Source organism: Rhincodon typus, chromosome 14 (assembly GCF_021869965.1).
Source record: "Rhincodon typus isolate 14 chromosome 14, sRhiTyp1.1, whole genome shotgun sequence".
In the NCBI taxonomy this organism is placed as follows: domain Eukaryota; kingdom Metazoa; phylum Chordata; class Chondrichthyes; order Orectolobiformes; family Rhincodontidae; genus Rhincodon; species Rhincodon typus.
Genome location: NC_063345.1, coordinates 24108575 through 24125620, shown reverse-complemented (window position 1 = coordinate 24125620; position 17046 = coordinate 24108575). Strand labels below are relative to the sequence as shown.

At 40.5% G+C, this 17046-nt stretch overlaps 1 protein-coding gene across 1 annotated transcript; it reads left to right on the top strand.

Annotated features, from left to right (window-relative positions):
* The first annotated feature begins 13517 nt into the window (after nt 1-13517).
* Nucleotides 13518-16748, top strand: LOC109926649 (G-protein coupled receptor 12-like). The gene is made up of 2 exons (XM_020526479.2): nt 13518-13632; nt 14358-16748. Exon 2 carries the CDS (start codon nt 14358-14360, stop codon nt 15354-15356), a length of 999 nt encoding a protein of 332 aa, XP_020382068.1. The 5' UTR covers nt 13518-13632; the 3' UTR covers nt 15357-16748.
* Nucleotides 16749-17046: the final 298 nt, after the last annotated feature.

The following is a 17046-nucleotide window of genomic DNA, read 5'->3' as shown; positions in this document are numbered from 1 at the left end:
GACGTTTCCCCTCATGGGAGAATCTGGGACGAGAAGACATAAGGGGAAAAGGACACCAACTTAAGATTAAGATGAGAAGGAATTTCTTATCTCATACGCTTGTGAGTCTTTGGAACTTCTTGCCACAAAGAAATGTGGGGACGCAATGTCCTTATGATATTTAAGGCTGAGATAGGCACATTCTTGATCAGAAGGGGAAATAAGGGTTACAGGGAAAACGCAGGAAAGTGGACATGAGGAATGTCAGATCAGCCATGATCCTATTGAATGGCAGAAAAAGCTTGAGGGGCAAAATGTGAGGTGTGAGATATTGCGTACAGCTCTGGTCGCCGCATTATAGGAAGGATGTGGAAGCTTGGAAAGGGTGCAGAGGAGATTTACCAGGATGTTGCCTGGTATGGAGGGAAGGTCTTATGAGGAAAGGCTGAGGGACTTGAGGCTGTTTTCGTTAGAGAGAAGAAGGTTAAGAGGTGACTTAATAGAGACATACAAGATGATCAGAGGATTAGATAGGGTGGACAGTGAGAGCCTTTTTCCTCGGATGGTGATGGCTAGCACGAGGGGACATAGCTTTAAATTGAGGGGTGACAGATATAGGACAGATGTCAGAGGTAAGTTCTTTACTCAGAGAGTAGTAAGGGCGTGGAATGCCCTGCCTGCAACAGTAGTAGACTCGCCAACTTTAAGGGCATTTAAATGGTCATTGGATAAACATATGGATGATAATGGAATAGTGTAGGTTAGATAGGCTTCAGATTGGTTTCACAGGTCGGTGCAACATCGAGAGCTGTAATGTTCTATGTTCTATGTTCTAAATGGTCTACTCCTGTTCCTATTCCTTATGATCTTACAGTAGCAACTCTGTCATCAAATCAGCATTACATGTTAACTAATGTCATGATCTATTGATGTACATTTTCTGTGCACATTCACTGCATTAAAACACTACCCAAGACAGTATCCAGCATGGCCCACGTGAAAAATCTCACAGAATGTGCCTTGGAACATCCCAGTGCCGAAGAAAAACAGGTGCTGCGAAACCAAATTCTTCAGTCATTTAGGTCAACGTAAGACAGAGTGGGCAGAAACCAGCTGTTTCTAATGTTTGACACTGGGAAGTGAACAATGCTGAATTAAAGATCGTCAAAATATTTTAGTTTAATAATTGAATTATATTTGTTGACTGCTCTTCCACCATTAGACTCCATTAATGCTTCAAACCAATTCCCTAAGGATAGCAACAACAGTAGTTTAAAAACTTTTTGATTTCACTGAAAAAAACTTCCTTCAGAGTTTTTAAATCAACGAATCATTTAGGGTCTGGCTTTGTAGTTTGCAGTCGCTATGGTGGTGAGATTCTGGCTTACAATTTCCCGGAGATTTGAACATCCACAGTTGATGATTTTATGGCTCAAACTCCAAGCAAATTATGGTACAAATGCTTTACATAACTTTCTGACATTTTCTTTGCCCAGAAAATGAAGGCATTCAAAACGCATTGAATCATAATCTAAAATTTATATGATTATAGCCCTGTTTTTTGCTCTTGCAGTGAGTCAGTATGGACACAATGCATTGAATGGTCTCCTTCTGTGCTTTAACTATTCTGCGATTCCATGATATGATCATTGCTCTGCCTTCTATTAAAAGAAAGCAAATTTGCTGTATTAACAGTACTTCAGGTGTCACTACTACTTAGCTTACTCCTATATTCAGGTGGCACGGTGGTTCAGTGGTTAGCACTGCTGCCTCACAGCGCCAGGGACCCAGGTTTGATTCCAGCCTTGGCGACTGTCTGTGTAGAGTTTGCGCATTCTCCCCGTGTCTGCGTGGGTTTCCTCTGGGTGGTCTGGTTTCCTCCCACTGTCCAAAAATGTGCAAGGTAGGTGGATTGACCATGCTAAATTGCCCATAGTGTCCAGGGATGTTTAGGTTAGGTGGGTTAGACGTGGGGAAATGCAGTGGTAGGGGAATAAGTCAGGGTGGGATGCTCTTCGGAGAGGCAGTGTAGACTAGTTGGGCTGAATGGCCTGTTTCCACACTGTAGGGATTCTATGATATAGTGCTGTGTTTAATATATCACACAGCACAACTGCCATGCAATAACCAAGTTGGAGTTAGACGCTCTGTGGTAAGTAACTCACTTCCGGTCTCCCCTAAGTTTTCCACCAGTCACAAGACACAAGTTAGGAGTTTCATGGATTACTGCCTGCTTCCGTGGATGGGCACAGTTCCAATACACTCAAGAAGCTTTACAACAGCCTGGACAAGGCAGTGCACATGATTTTGTTACAAGGAGACAGACGTGCAAACCAAATTAGACTTTCTACCTCAATATTTGCAACACAGAAAAATTAAAATTGTCAAAGATCCCCGATAGTTACTCAAATGGTTCTTAACCAGACTTTTTAATAACCAATTTCAGTGCTTGCAAATAATTAACTCCAGACACCAGTTTTGTATCTCAAACAAAAGACTTAACAATTTATTAAATATGCCACAACATAAACAGAGAAAAATTAAACAAGGTAATCTGTTTTAAAATTGAAACATTTGTTTTCAGCCCCATTCACACAAAAGACAGGCAGAAAAACGAGCACAATTAAGGGACAAATGTACAAAAAAACAAATTGGTCAGATTACATAAATGGCTTTCATGATGTATTGTTTCACATCTGATTGAAGAATCACCATTTCAGTTCAATCTGGTAAAGGTAGTGATACATCTGCAGTGATTGTAATGAGGTCAGCCAGATGGACCTCATAGAATATGAGTTCCCTGACTGGGGCTGTTAATCTGGTCAAATTAGTGAGCCCTGGCTGACAAATATAAACTGGAGTGGCAGAGGTTTTGTTCACTCTGACAGCTGGATCTGAGGGAGCTGGACCAGTGACAAGGACTCTCCACGTGTAAATAAAGGGTGACTTGATGACAGAATACCAGCCTCTGTCGAATTATTTCAGCATCTAACTCCTTCTGCTCTTTGGGTTTCTGGAAGCTGGTGAGGAAGATTAAGCAGGGAGCTTTCAGATCTTCATACTGTCTCAGCAGCAAGCAAACTCATCTTCCCAGAAAATACAGCCCAAAACAAACAGCTTCAACTCTGGCTCTGCCCTGATAAACTGACTGCCTTTTCCTGAGGCCTCACTTACTATTCCACTTTTCCATATGCTTGAATATAAGGTCTCTTCCAGACTTGCCAATAACCAATTCCCAGGTACTGACCTCATTAGCAGCCAACTTCTGCTACCTGTTTAAACATAATGCTACTCCCAGAGTTGCTGTGTGTGTAGGAACCCTTTTTTTTTATCAAGAATAAGCTTGCGATTAACCTACTGGCCTAGCCTCACAGACAGAAGTTTGTTTTGCCTTTTCCTTTCACCGCAGGCTGTTCCCAAAGTCCACAAGCCATCTTCAGTTCACAACTCCCTAGTTTACAGGTCCAAACAAAGTTGATGAAAGGATTTTAAAAAGCTGAAAAATCAGCTAGGATTTTAACTATTGACACCCCATCCATCACCTTCAACATTCACTCCTTCAACCAGTGACGTACATGACAGCATTGTGTTCCAGCAACACACACAGCGATAGCACCTTCCAAATGCATAACTTCTATCATCTAAGGACAAGAGTAACAGATGCTTGGCAATATCACCACTTTCAAGTACCCCTCTGAGTCACACACCATCCTGATTTGGAAGTATATTACCATTTCTTCAGTGTCACTGGGTCAAAAACTGGGGACTCCCTCTGTAACAGCTCCATGGGTCTACTTAAATCCCAAAGTTCAGGAAGGCAGCTCAAGTGTAACTAGGGATGGGAAATATATACTGGCTATACCAGAGATGTCGACACCCATGAACAAAAACTAATAGAGACGGAAATGTGTTGTTTTCTCATATGGGAATTGTTTAACAGGACGTAACAAAGAGTAATATGTACCAATTAGACCACATTGCCTTTGATTTCAAAAAGTTTCCTATCTGTTTAGTCCAATTCAAAGTCCAGCAGGAAACTTTCTCCCAGAACTGTTCAAAAGTGAATACTGGGTTGTGGAAATAAGTTCTGGCCCGTCATGTTATTCGGTACGGATGTGTGACAGATATACAGGCTGCATTCTGAGACTGTTATTAATACGAGAATGATTCCAACACCCACACTCTCGAGCAGTATTGATGTCTACTGTTTTGTCAGAAGACTTGCGCTTCTCTCAATAACATTGTGAATCACTTTTTAAGTTTCTGTTCTTCTCTGAGACTAATTCCAGAAGTTGGTAAACATGGCCTTATCAGGCCACAGTCAAAACAGAGAAGCAAAACCTCACTGAGCCCCTCACTTTACTTAGACATTAAAATTCACTTTGGAGGAATTCAGAATGGTTCACAAAGCTGACCTAAACACTCCCAGCACCATTTCTACTGGTGTTTAATAATGATTAGTGGGTGATGTGAATAATATTAAGAATAATATAAATCACTATTACAGTGGCAAATTGAGAGCTTGAGTACAATAAAAAGATCCCATAATCACATCGTCTTTTCCATCTATCTAGTCTGTACTTCAAAAGTAGTTTTTCACGTAAAATCTTTTAATAATCAAACCAATCAAACAAATTGTAAAACAAAGATTTTAAACATGATGAATTGAATACAGTATTCCATATTGTGTTTCTTTTTTGTTCATCAAAAGTGTATGGAATAATAGAATCCCTACGATGTGGAAACTGCCTATTCAGCCCATCGAGTCCATACCAACCCTCCGAAGAGCACCCACCCAGACCCACCCCCATCCCTGTAGGTATATCCACAATGCTGTCAGGGAGGCAGTTCTTTAAGACTTTTTAAAAGTGGTTTTGATGAAACTGAGTGATTTCTAGGCCATTCAGAAGGCAGCCAACCAGATTGCTGTGGTTTAAAAGGGCATTACTGAACCAGATGGGTTTTTACAACATGTTTCATATTCATCATTAGACTGAAGATTGTTTAATTGAATTCAAATACTATTATCTGCAATGGTGGGATTCAAAGCACCGAGCATTATCAGGGTCTCTGGATTACTAGTCTAGCAACAATGTCAATATACCATCACTTCCCTGCATTTCAACACCCTTCGAAGCATTGAATGCCAATCCATAATAATTTGCTGCAAAAAACAGATTCTTTATTTAGCTGTGCTTTTTTTGGAGTTTGATTGAGGGCCTGGGGTCTGTCTAAAGACAGAGTTGCTGAAATTTCTGGCACTTTAACTAGGGTACCTGTCATAGTAATGGACCCCAGTGCCACTTAGAGATGGCATGATCTCCTACTAGCCCCACAAACTTGACTGGGTCAACATTAGTGAGTACTGGTAAGTGGAATCCTACATCCTTCACATGCCTTTCAGGAATTTCTTGTGGACAATGAGCTTATAATCTTGACAGATACATGGCTGAGGGATGATGACAGCTTAACTGAAGCTTCTTCACCTCATTGTACTTTTCACTACTTGCCCTGCTGAAACATTTGCAATGGTAGTACAGCTTTTGTTTTTAAATCATTCCTTGGTCTTCCTCCCTTCACCTCTGGCAATTTCTCCTCTTTTGCACTTTTCACCTTGTTCTACCCTACACACTTCTCACTTAAAATCTGGGTTTTGTATCACCCTCCTGATATCTCTCCAAATTTCTTACTGATATATCTTCTTGACTATCTTTCTTCTGCCTCTCTACTGACATCTCAATTCACTGATTTCAGCCATCTTCTCAGCTCTTCCTAATCTCTATCGTCAAAGCTTAATGTCATTGTTTCCCCCCAAAAACTCTCGCAAAATATAAACTCTTCTACTCATTTACATGGCCACCCATCTTGTGCAGACTTGCTACCAGTATCAAAGGCCTTTGATTATTTCCTTGTATCATGTTCTATTCATAATCCCCTCCCACCTCCTAAGCCCACTACTTTCTGTGCCCAAATCTTGAAAAAAAAACTCTCCCACAAGAAAATATCCATTGCATTCTCAAATTCCCAACTGTCTTGTCTTTAACCTTTAATTCATCAGGCCATTTCAGCAGCTATTGGTTTGTTAAATCAAACCCCCTCAAACTTTAATGCATTTGCCCCCACTAGGACTATTTATTTTTCCTCACACTAGTCACTCCCCTCATACCTCTCTTCTCCATTCCTATATGTCCAAGAAACATGGATTTGAAAGTACTTGGTGAACAATTGGTTGAACTATTCATTGCAGCACCTGGCTAGACCATTAACAGAATTATCAAGCAATGCTCTTTATCCCTATAATTTCCAATTATAAACCTTAAGAAAATGAGATGTAGGTACTAAAGAAGGCCATTTGGCACATCAAATCTGCTCTTCCATTCAATGACATTGCAGCTGATCTGATAATCCTCAACTCCACTTTCCTGCTGTCTGCCCCATAACCTTTGATTTCTTTACTGATTAAAAATTTGTCCCTATTAATCTTGAATATAACGTAATGGTTCAGTGTTGACAGCCCTCCGTGGTAAAGAATTCCAAAAATCACTACCTCCGAGAGAAGAACATACTGCTCATCTCTATCATAAAGGGGTGAACCTTTACTCTGAGATTACGCCCTCTGGACGAAGTCTCTCTTACAAAGGGAAATAATATCTCTGTATCTAACCTACCAAACCCCCTAAGCAACCTACTTGTTAAAACAGTATCTTATATGTTCTTCATTCTTTGAAACTCCAAAGGGTACAAGCCCAAACTTCTCAACCTCTCCTCACAAGAAAACCCCTCCATACCCAGAATCAACCTTTAATCTCTTCTCTGGACTGCCACCAAAAGGGAATCTTTTCTAGGTTAAAGGGAGCAAAACTGTTCAAAGCATTCTCGGTGTGATCTGGCAAGTGATTTGTATAGCTTTAATATGACTTCCTTATTTTTGTACTCCATTCTCATTGAACTAAAGGCCAAAAGTTATTTGCCTTCCCTATTAGACACTGAACTTGTATGCAAGCTTTTCATGATTTACGCATGAGGACCATCAAATCCCTCTGTGCTGCAGCTTTCTCCAATATCTCACCGTATTTAGCTCTTCTATTCTTCTTGCCAAACTGCATAACTTTACAGTTTTACACATTATATTCTATCTGTCAAGATTTTGCCCACTCATTTAACCTGGCTATATCCCCATGTAGACTCTTTGCGAGTCACCTTTTGACTCCATGCCTATTTTTATGTTATCCACAAGTTTGTTTATAGTACATTCACTTTCATCATCCAAGTTATTAATAACTATTAATAATAAAAAATAGTAACTATCCAAAAATCATCCAGTTCAAAAAAAAACTTGGTTTTCCTTCTGCAATGTTGACACTTCACCTCTATCTTCTCCACTCACCCCTTCAACAATAGGTTTAATGAGCTCTAGAATTTTCTGTTAAGATTGAGACACAGCTATACTATGACGTATTCTGCTGCATCTCCTACTTCCTCCCTTCCTCTAACGCACTGACCTAACTGAACTTGAGATTCTACATTGTCCTATCCCTGAATTTGCATTTTCTATTCATTTCACTCTTATCTCCCTTCTGTTGTTCATCTTGTAGAAGAAACTCACCTTTACGCCTGTGAGTCTAATCCTGCTAAACTGTTAAGACTCAGCTTCCATGGTAGCCAACATTATTAACACTCATCTCTCCTCAGATGGTGTTTCTTGCCCTTCAGGTCAGTCGTTAATGCCCATCTCTTCAAAATAAGAATCCTTGAGCTCTCCGTCCTTACAAATTACTGCCCCATCTTGAACCTCCCCTACACCACCTTAAATATGCCGACCTTTCCCAAATCCATGCCCACATTTCTCAGACCTTCTTGTTTGAATCACTGCAATTGCGTTTCAAGCCTCATTAAAGTGTCAAAGTGGCTCCTACCAAAATCACAATGACATCCTGATTGAAAGCAACAAAAGTGAACAATCCCACATCACTATTTCCAACCTGTGCACAATCTTTGGCATAATTGACCATGAAATTCTTCTTCTGCACCTTTCCATCATTGGCTCTGAAGGGTTAGATAAGAAAGGAGCCAGGCAAATACAGTCCCATTGAAATAGACAGAGATATACAATGGCTTCTTTTGTCACTCTGATGATTTACGTTTGGTATCACCAAGTATCTATTTTTAACTCCTCCTTCTTCCTATCTACTGCTTTCCCCTTGGCAGCTTCATTTAAAGTCGAGATGTCAACTTCCACATGAATGCTAGGTTTATTGTCGTGTAATGGAAGTATCTTTATCTCTGAATCAAGAGGTCTGAGTTCAAGCCCAACCTGCTCCAGAGATGTGTAATAACATCTCTGACCAGGCTGATTAGAAAATATGACCATGTGAATGCTAATGGACGGTTCATCCAATGCATGATGACAAGAAAATTCCTGCAATTAGTAATACAAAAATTAAAAGGGCAGAAGCAAGTATTTCCTGGTCTTATCAGAAATGAGTTCCCTTGCACCATGATTCCAATTCTCTCCTTGCCAACTTTCTGAGACTGGAATAGATCACTGTTAATTTTGGTATTTATAGCTGAACCTGAGATTAACTTGCTACCACTCTTCCATGTCCTCACTAGCACTGCCTGTTTCCACTTCTGTGGCACTGACAAACTACACCTCCCTCAATTCCTATGCTGCTCAAACATTCATTCATCCTTTCAATACCTCTAAACTTAATTGTTCCAATGCGCTTCTAGTCAGCCTCCCATATTCTGTCTAAAAACTGAAAGAACTATAGAACGTAAATCAGAAACAAAAATAGAGATTGCTAGAAAAGCTCAGCAAGTCTGGCAGCATCTGTGGAGAAAAATCAGAATTAACATTTCAGGTCTGCTGACCCTTCGTCAGAACTCCCCATTCCGCCTCTTATTTTCTGTGCACTAACCAAACATTGGCTTCCCATCAAGTAAGGCCTCAATTCCAAATTTCTCATTTTTGTTTTCAAATCCCTTCATGGACTCAAACTCACCTATCCCTATAATCTCTATCAGCCCTACAAACCCCCTAGAACTCGTTACTCTGCCAAATCTGCTTTCCTGAGTATTCCTAATTTTAATCTGTTGGCAGCTATTCAATAGTCTAAGCCCTAAATTCTTGATATCTCTGCTTCTCCATATATCTCTACCCTTTTAGCCTTATTCCTTCCTTTTGGATCCCCCTTGTTTCTTTGACCAAGATTTTAGTCATCTGACCTAATATGACTTTATATAGCTATGTGTCAAATTGTTGTCCATAATGTTCCTTCAAAATGACTTAGGACAATTTATTGCATCAAAGGTGTTATATAAATGCACATGGTTGTTGTTAATAACCAGGATAAGCCTTCCCCCTTTTTTACTTGTATATATTATTTGCATATAGTGACATGGTACCACTCTAAATTTTTCCCAGACACCATTTTTGGTTGGCCAGCCACAAATTGCAAAGAAAAAGCTCCATATTTTTCTTTTAAAACTTTGAAGTGTAAAAATATTTTACTAGATTTCTGGCTATATATTATGTTTGATTTAGGAATAATTTTATCCTCAGTCAAACCATTCAATTGAAAATTGAAGCTTAGTCGGAAGATTGGGAAACTTTTAAATGCCAGCAGAGGTTAACCCAAAAAAAGCAGTAAGAGAGGAGAAGATAAAATAGTAGAATAAGCTAGATAGTAATATTGTAAAAGATTGCAAGAGTTATTTTTTTCAGATATATAAAAGTTAAGAGAGAGGCATAAGTGAACATTGGACTGCTGGAAAATGAGGCTGGACAAGTAGCAATGGGGAACAAAGAAATGGCAGAGGAAATGATTAGGTACACTGCATCAATCTTCATGGTGGAAGACATCAGTAACATATCAGAACTTCAAGAGAGTCGGGGGGCAGAGGTGAGGCAATGGCTATCTCTAAAAAGGAGGTGCTGGGGAAGCTGAAAAGTCTGAAGGTGGAAAAATCACCCAGACCAGATAGACTACACCCACTCTGAAGGAGATAGTTGTGGAGATTGTGAGGCAATGGTGGTGATCTTCCAGGAATCACTGGAGACAGGGAGAGTCCCAGAGAACTGGAAAATGGTTAAGGTAACAACCAAATTTAAAAGTGGAGGGAGGCAGAAGACAGAAAACTATAGGCCAATTAGCCTGACTTCAGTCATTGATGAGATTTTAGAGCCCATTGTTAGGGATGAGATTGCGAGTACATGGAAGTGCATTGTAAAATAGGGCTGATTCAGCACAGCTTCATCAAGGGGAGGTCATGCCTGACAAATCAGTTAGAATAGGTAAAGAGCAAGTTAGACAAAAGAGAGCCAGTGGATGTGATCTATTTGGATTTTCGGAGGGTATTTGACAAGGTGCCATATAGCAGGCTATTAAATAAGATAAGAGGCCATGGTGTTATGGGCAAGATACTGGCATGAATTGAGGATTGGCAGACTGGCAGAAGGCAGACACTAGGAATAAAGGGGTCTTATTCAGGATGGCAGCTGGTGACTAATGGAGTTCGACAGGGGACAGTATTGCAACCATAGCTATTCACATTATACATTCATGATCTGGACGAAAGAACTGAAGGCATTGTTGCTAGGTTTGTATATGACACGAAGACAAGGCAAGGGACGGATGGTGTTGAGAAGGCAGAGAGACTGTAGAAGGACTTGAACAGGCTAGGAGAGTAGGCAAATAAGTGACAGATGGAATACAATGTGGAGTACCATGAATAAAAGTGTTAGATTAGGCATGTTGGTAAGAAGAATACAGAAATATAGACTATTATCTAAATGGGGAAAGGCTTTGGAAATTTATAGCACAAGGGACTGGGAGTCCAGGATTCTCTTAAGATTAGCACACAGGTTCAGTTGACAGTTAGGAAGGTAAATGAAATTTTAGTATTCATTTTGAAAACAGGGTGAATAACACTGCCTTTGCAATAGAATACTGGGATTCTGAGCTGATTCAATGCTCCTGATGGACACAAAAATGCTCATGAACATTAGAATCTGGCAATTATTTTTTTCAGAGTTAAAGACAGCTTGTCACTAAATTAACACAGCAAATATACTGAGTATTATGGAAATCATTTTCCAAAAATTATGATGTAATATTAAAACAAGATTAAAAAGAATTGACAAAAAGATAAAAATATTTTTGCAATAGAAAAATCCTATTACAAACAGTACTTATAATAATACATGGATTCTCATATTCTGTTAGAAATAGGACTCAGTTATGATACAGCTTTGCTTAAAACTCAGAAAAAGTGCTGTTAACACTTAAAGAGAAACCTACAGTTTTGAGCATTGAATATGATGTCAATGCTTGTTGCTGCAGAATGCACTCAGAATGTTAGTTGGAGGTCAATAATAATAAATCATTGGAATTGAAATTGACAACATGGATACAGTTATAAAGAAAGAGAAGCAACACAGAAGATAAACCAGGTGAGAAAGAAGAAAATGCATTCATGGCAAATAGATTGTAGGGCAGGAAAAACCAAAGCAGGTGTTGAGAGAAATGAGAGAGAAGCAAAGATAAACAGGATTGGGAATAAAAGAGGGAAAGACAGGATGGGAAGCAGTACAAATAATAAGATAAACAGAAATGATGAGAAAAGCAATTGGGAAAGACAATAAATAACAAAATGGAATGAAAACCAGCGAAAACATAATAGGATGAAAGGAAGTGATGGAGTCAACAAGAAGAGTAGAAATCAGAGAAAAGCAAAGAAAAACAGGAGCAGGTGATTAAACAGGTAGAGCTGCAATGAAAAATAATAGGGAAATAAAACAAAAGTGAGATTCAGAGATAAAACAAAAGTGAGATTCAGAGATAAAACAAACCTGAGAACAAAAACGACAAGAGAAAGTCAGAAAACCAAAAAGGAGTAACAGATGCTAACAGTTTTCCAAATTATTAAAGAGATGTAACAAATGATTGGCTATTGAATTCTGTTTATATTTTGCTTCAGTGAGAACAAAATATCAGTGTAATGATTTCAGAAATGATCGTTAAAAGCAACTTAGGAAAAAAGGTGCGTGTGAAAGATCTGTGCATAGCATGGCAACTGTAAAATTTCAGCAGGATTTTAATTCACCGGAGTTTGCTGGTTTTGCTTTTTTTTAGTTGATAACGTTACTTTACTGATACAGTCGAAGTAACTGAATTAAGCAGTGCACAGTTCGTGTTCCCGAGCCTGTGTGAACTTTCATCCTTCCGTTTCAGCGCTCCTCCCAGTTCTTTCTCTCCAGAGTATTTTTTAAAGCTTCATTTTCGAGAAGTTAATTAATTTGCATCACTATGTTGACGGGAAGCACTCAAAAGTTCCTTTTTAAATCTACACATACATTGAAAGACAGCAGCGGAGCGGTCTGGATCAGCATTCATGTAGCAACTCGGGCCTTCTCTCGAATACGGGATCGGTTCGGCTTGATGCAAATGTGCATGAAATGATCAAAATGAAGATGTGATCTTACCTGCTAACCTATGCCCTAAACCTAACTAACAATTCATGGTATCCCATTCGTCTCTGTTGCTTTAACCGTTCGTAATACCTTGACCCGTGAATCGACATCTCTGCCCTTTCCCTTTAAGCAGAATCTGATCTCACTGGACTGTTAGACCCATGTCTAAAAATAAATTCGCACTGAGAAAATATTCGTGGCCTCAGGAAAATTAATATTTAATCTTCAAGGTATTAACAGTGATGATTGAAGTGTGCCTTATTTCGATTATTTGAAGATACCCTGTCCAAATACATTAACCCAGAATATTTGTGTTTTCGCATAGAGGCTTTACTTAAGACATTGCTGGTCTCTGTTCTGCACCAAGACAGAGGGGGCTCGGGTGCCGGGATTATTGGACTCGGGTTGTTGGGCTCAGTACCAGAAGCTGGGTGGGGATAGGTTCTCTCATACATAATTGCACTATATAAAGGGTGAGCTGGATCCGAGACTAGGGATGAACCGCGGGGAAATGTCACCTGGATTTTCCGTGAATAATCATTGCATGTCTTCCCTTTCAGACAGACGAGCTGTCAGCAAGCGTTCGAGTTGGGCTAACTTCTAGATCGTGTACGGTATTAAAAATGCCATTTCACACAACACGGCGTGATAAACAGGCCCCTTGAAAGTGCACTGTCGAGTTGTTTGCGGTACATTTTAAGTTGTGGGTGATTGCAACAATAGAAAACAGACACACGCATTCTCGAAAGAGAATGGGTATGAGTGAATTAGCTCCCCTGTGTTCGGCGCAGGAGCTATTCCTGGGGATGATCTATTTGGTACCTGGCTGCTTTCAATGACCTTGGGAGGTGTCTGCAGAGGATGGGCGTCCAGTTAAGAAATCTTGTGAATGAAGCTCGGCTGGTGCTGATGTGTGTGTGTGTCTGTTTGATATTCTCATCACAGCCTGTGATTCAGTCAGGGAGCTGGTCACAAGAAGTGTACACTTTTGACGTCAGAACAGAGATTTATCACCACCCCATTTGGGCATCGCATTCACCGCATTCAATTCACCAAATCTAGTGTTTGATTAGCAATGTCAGCCACTGAATAAACCTGCAATCCAGAACAAAGATCCTTACCGATACAACGGATTAAAACCTAGGCTACCAAGCACCGAAACCGGAGCACAGGAGCCGGTAAGACTTAGTCCAGTTGCTGCCCTGTAATTAACATTGGAGGCTAAATGGAGAAATGTAAGATTTCATACTAAACAGCGTTAGATCTCTTTTTTAAAAACAGTCTGTTAACTCTATTTTAATTCCGAGGTTATATTAAAACATTAATAATATTTTACAGCATAGATGTTTGCAAACCCTATCAGTGTTTGATATGAAGTATCGGTAAATTTAACGTACTTACGATGAATTGCATATGGATCCAACAATACCTAGTGACTCGTCATTATTGTACAGTATAGAATGTCTGTACAAAATGTAAGAGGCTTATGAATTGTATGTTGAAATATGTCATGCTCTCTGCGTTTGAAAATCTAGACTGCTTTTCACATTGTTGAGTAAAACTGCACTTGTTCGTGCAACCATTTAGTTTAAACTAGGCTTGTGTCACTCTCTGTTGGCTTTCTTTCTCATAAACGCGTTTATAATGCACACTGTGGGGTCTAACTCCTTGCCACTGCAATGGGTGTTTATATGAATTCACCTTTTCCACCAAGCAGTTGCTATGTCATCGTGTATTCTATTTAAACGAATATTCCTTATTGTGGGAACAACTGTCAATAAATGTTTGCCAGTTCATACATAACCCGCTGCACCACAGGCTGGATTCTCGGCGAGTGAGTGTATTTTAGATGCCTTGTCCCTTTGTCTTTGAACTATCTGCGTTTGTTCTCTCCTGTCCTCAGATGATGCTTTCCATCCCTCCAGTGATGAATGGTCAGGCCCGAAACAGCTCGAAGCTGTCCCTAAGCTGGCTCTCCTCAGACGACAGCAACTCCTCAGTCACAACCTCCGACCTAGCCACCGAGACAGTCAATCCGTGGGACATCGCCCTGTGTGTGGTGGGCACTGTCATTTCCTGCGAGAATGCCATCGTGGTGGCTGTGATCTTCTACACGCCAACCCTCAGGACTCCAATGTTCATCCTAATCGGGAGCTTGGCGTTGGCGGATCTCCTCGGAGGAGTCGGCTTGATCCTCAATTTCATTTTCCTCTACTTGCTGAACTTCGAAGCCGCTCGACTGGTGTCGGCTGCGCTGCTGATAGCCTCCTTCTCGGCTTCAGTCTGCAGTTTGCTGGCCATCACCATGGACCGTTATTTGTCGCTGTATAACGCGCTGACATACCACACAGAGAGGACCACCACTTTCACTTACCTGGTGCTGTTCGCCATCTGGGTCACATGCATCAGCTTGGGATCACTGCCCGTCGTGGGCTGGAACTGCTTAGAAGACGAGACGTCTTGCAGTGTTATCAAACCCATCACCAAAAACAACGCGGCTGTGCTTTCGGTCTCATTTCTGCTGATCTTCGCTCTGATGTTGCAACTGTACGTTCAAATCTGCAAGATCGCCTTCAGACACGCTCAGCAGATCGCTGTGCAGTACCATTTCGTGGCCACCTCCAGCACCTCGACCAGGAAGGGTATCTCCACGTTATCGGTCATCCTCGGCACTTTCGCTGCTTGCTGGATCCCTTTTGCAATCTACTGTCTGATTGCAGACTCCAGTTACCCACTGATTTACACCTATGTCACCGTGCTACCGGCGACTTGCAATTCAGTGATTAATCCTATTATTTATGCATACCGGAACCCTGACATCCAGAAGTCGCTCTGGGTAGCATGTTGTGGCTGTATCTCATCTAATTTCTCATTTAGACCAAGGTCGTCCAGTGACGTATAGTGTCTTCTGTTTCGTGGGATTTTATTCTTTCAAACAATCATTATTTGTAATTTTTATTTTTTTACTGGAAGTTATTTTCAAAGAAAGACATGTTTTTGCCCGCTGTATAAAACAAGGCAAAGTGTGCTTTCGAGAGCAGCTTTTTCTCACGTCAGTACATTCACGTTGTATGCGCCCCCAGCGGTTTCCAGTAGAATCGCGATGAGAAACTGCATTATTCCAGACGGGACAAATGCGATGGTGTAAACGTGTATTGATACAGAGACACAACATTTCTACTGATGAAATAGCCCTGTGTTGGGGAAACGTTATTTTACTCCCCCCAAAAGTCTTCAACTTAGAGATAACTGGCAATGTTCAGGAAAGGGCAGATATTGTTGGAATGTTGTAAGGGTCACTTTGCACCGTCCCCAGTTGTCTATGAACACCAATGGTAACTAGCCTCCAGTTTAAAGCACTATTGGTGCATGATGCACTTTAAACTATCTAAATTGAGGCCAGTGCTCTAAACGTCTTTAAAGACCTATCTAGTCCATTGCAATAAAAAATAGACACGGTTTTATTTATTTAACTTTGATCTTTACACCTGTCAATCTCACCTACCCATCCACTATTTATCATCAACTGAAGCTTGAAATTCCAACTGTGACGGGATTTTATTTTCTATTATGGAGATTTAAAATCCAATAGAAACTGCGTATTGTATTGGTCACAAGATTGTGAGAGTGTCAGAATGATTTACTGTATTTCCCAAGTGATCCCTGGGTATGATATGAGCTGCTGCAGTGAACATTATCCTGCAGCGGCGCAGCTTTCGTTTTAAAGCGCACCTTGGTCCTTTATTGCGGCTCATTTCTCGTGATTCTTATTTGGAGTATCTTTTCTTTCTGACTGGTGCCAATACCTCAAATTGTGAATTTTCTTGTCACCGTATTGGCGAAGCCCCTTGCCTTTTGGGGGGTGGGAGTTGACCAGAGCATAAAACCCAAACGAAATGGCAGTTTTTAATAATTAATAAATTAGCACAGGGAAATTAATCCAGTGTCATACTATTTGATTACTCTCCCAAAATAGCCCGAAGAATTGAGATAGATCCTTTCCGAGGAGTCATCGTGCACTTTGTAATCCTGTCCGTTCATTAGTAGAGACAATTGTAAGGTTTCTTGAAACAGATGTTTCCTTCCCACCCCCATCCTTAAAATTGCACTTTATCAAACGAGAGTGAATTTTTTAAAGAAAAATGCCACTTCCTGCACTGTCAAATGTCTGAGAAGCCTATTTATCTGCTGAGATGGATTTATTTTGTTATTGTTACATATGACTGTAAACAGCGTTAACGACCTTTTTGCAAAGGGTAAATTGGACTAAAATAAACAATATTTTAGGAATCAACCTTTTGTTCTGTTTTGCTCTGCTGTCGGTTGTTTGCAAATGGGTAGCTGTCTGCATGATTGGAGGCCTGCGCGTTGAGTTGCTGCTAACGACCTGCAATGCTGCTTTACAGCCCGAGTCTGACTCCAGGAGCCTTCATATAGTTCGTCAAATTCTTGTTACCATCTCGGATTCTCTGCCTTCGTGGCCAAATCGCTAGGTCAAAGCCAGGCTGATAGGGGAGCCCACCAGTTTGGCGTATCAGGAATATATAAGGTATGACATTTGATGAGCAACCTCGACAATTTTGCGCAGTCAG

Bases quoted from the DNA above. Each gene is read 5' to 3' on its own strand.
- LOC109926649 (XM_020526479.2), top strand. From the start codon at position 14,358: ATGATGCTTTCCATCCCTCCAGTGATGAATGGTCAGGCCCGAAACAGC.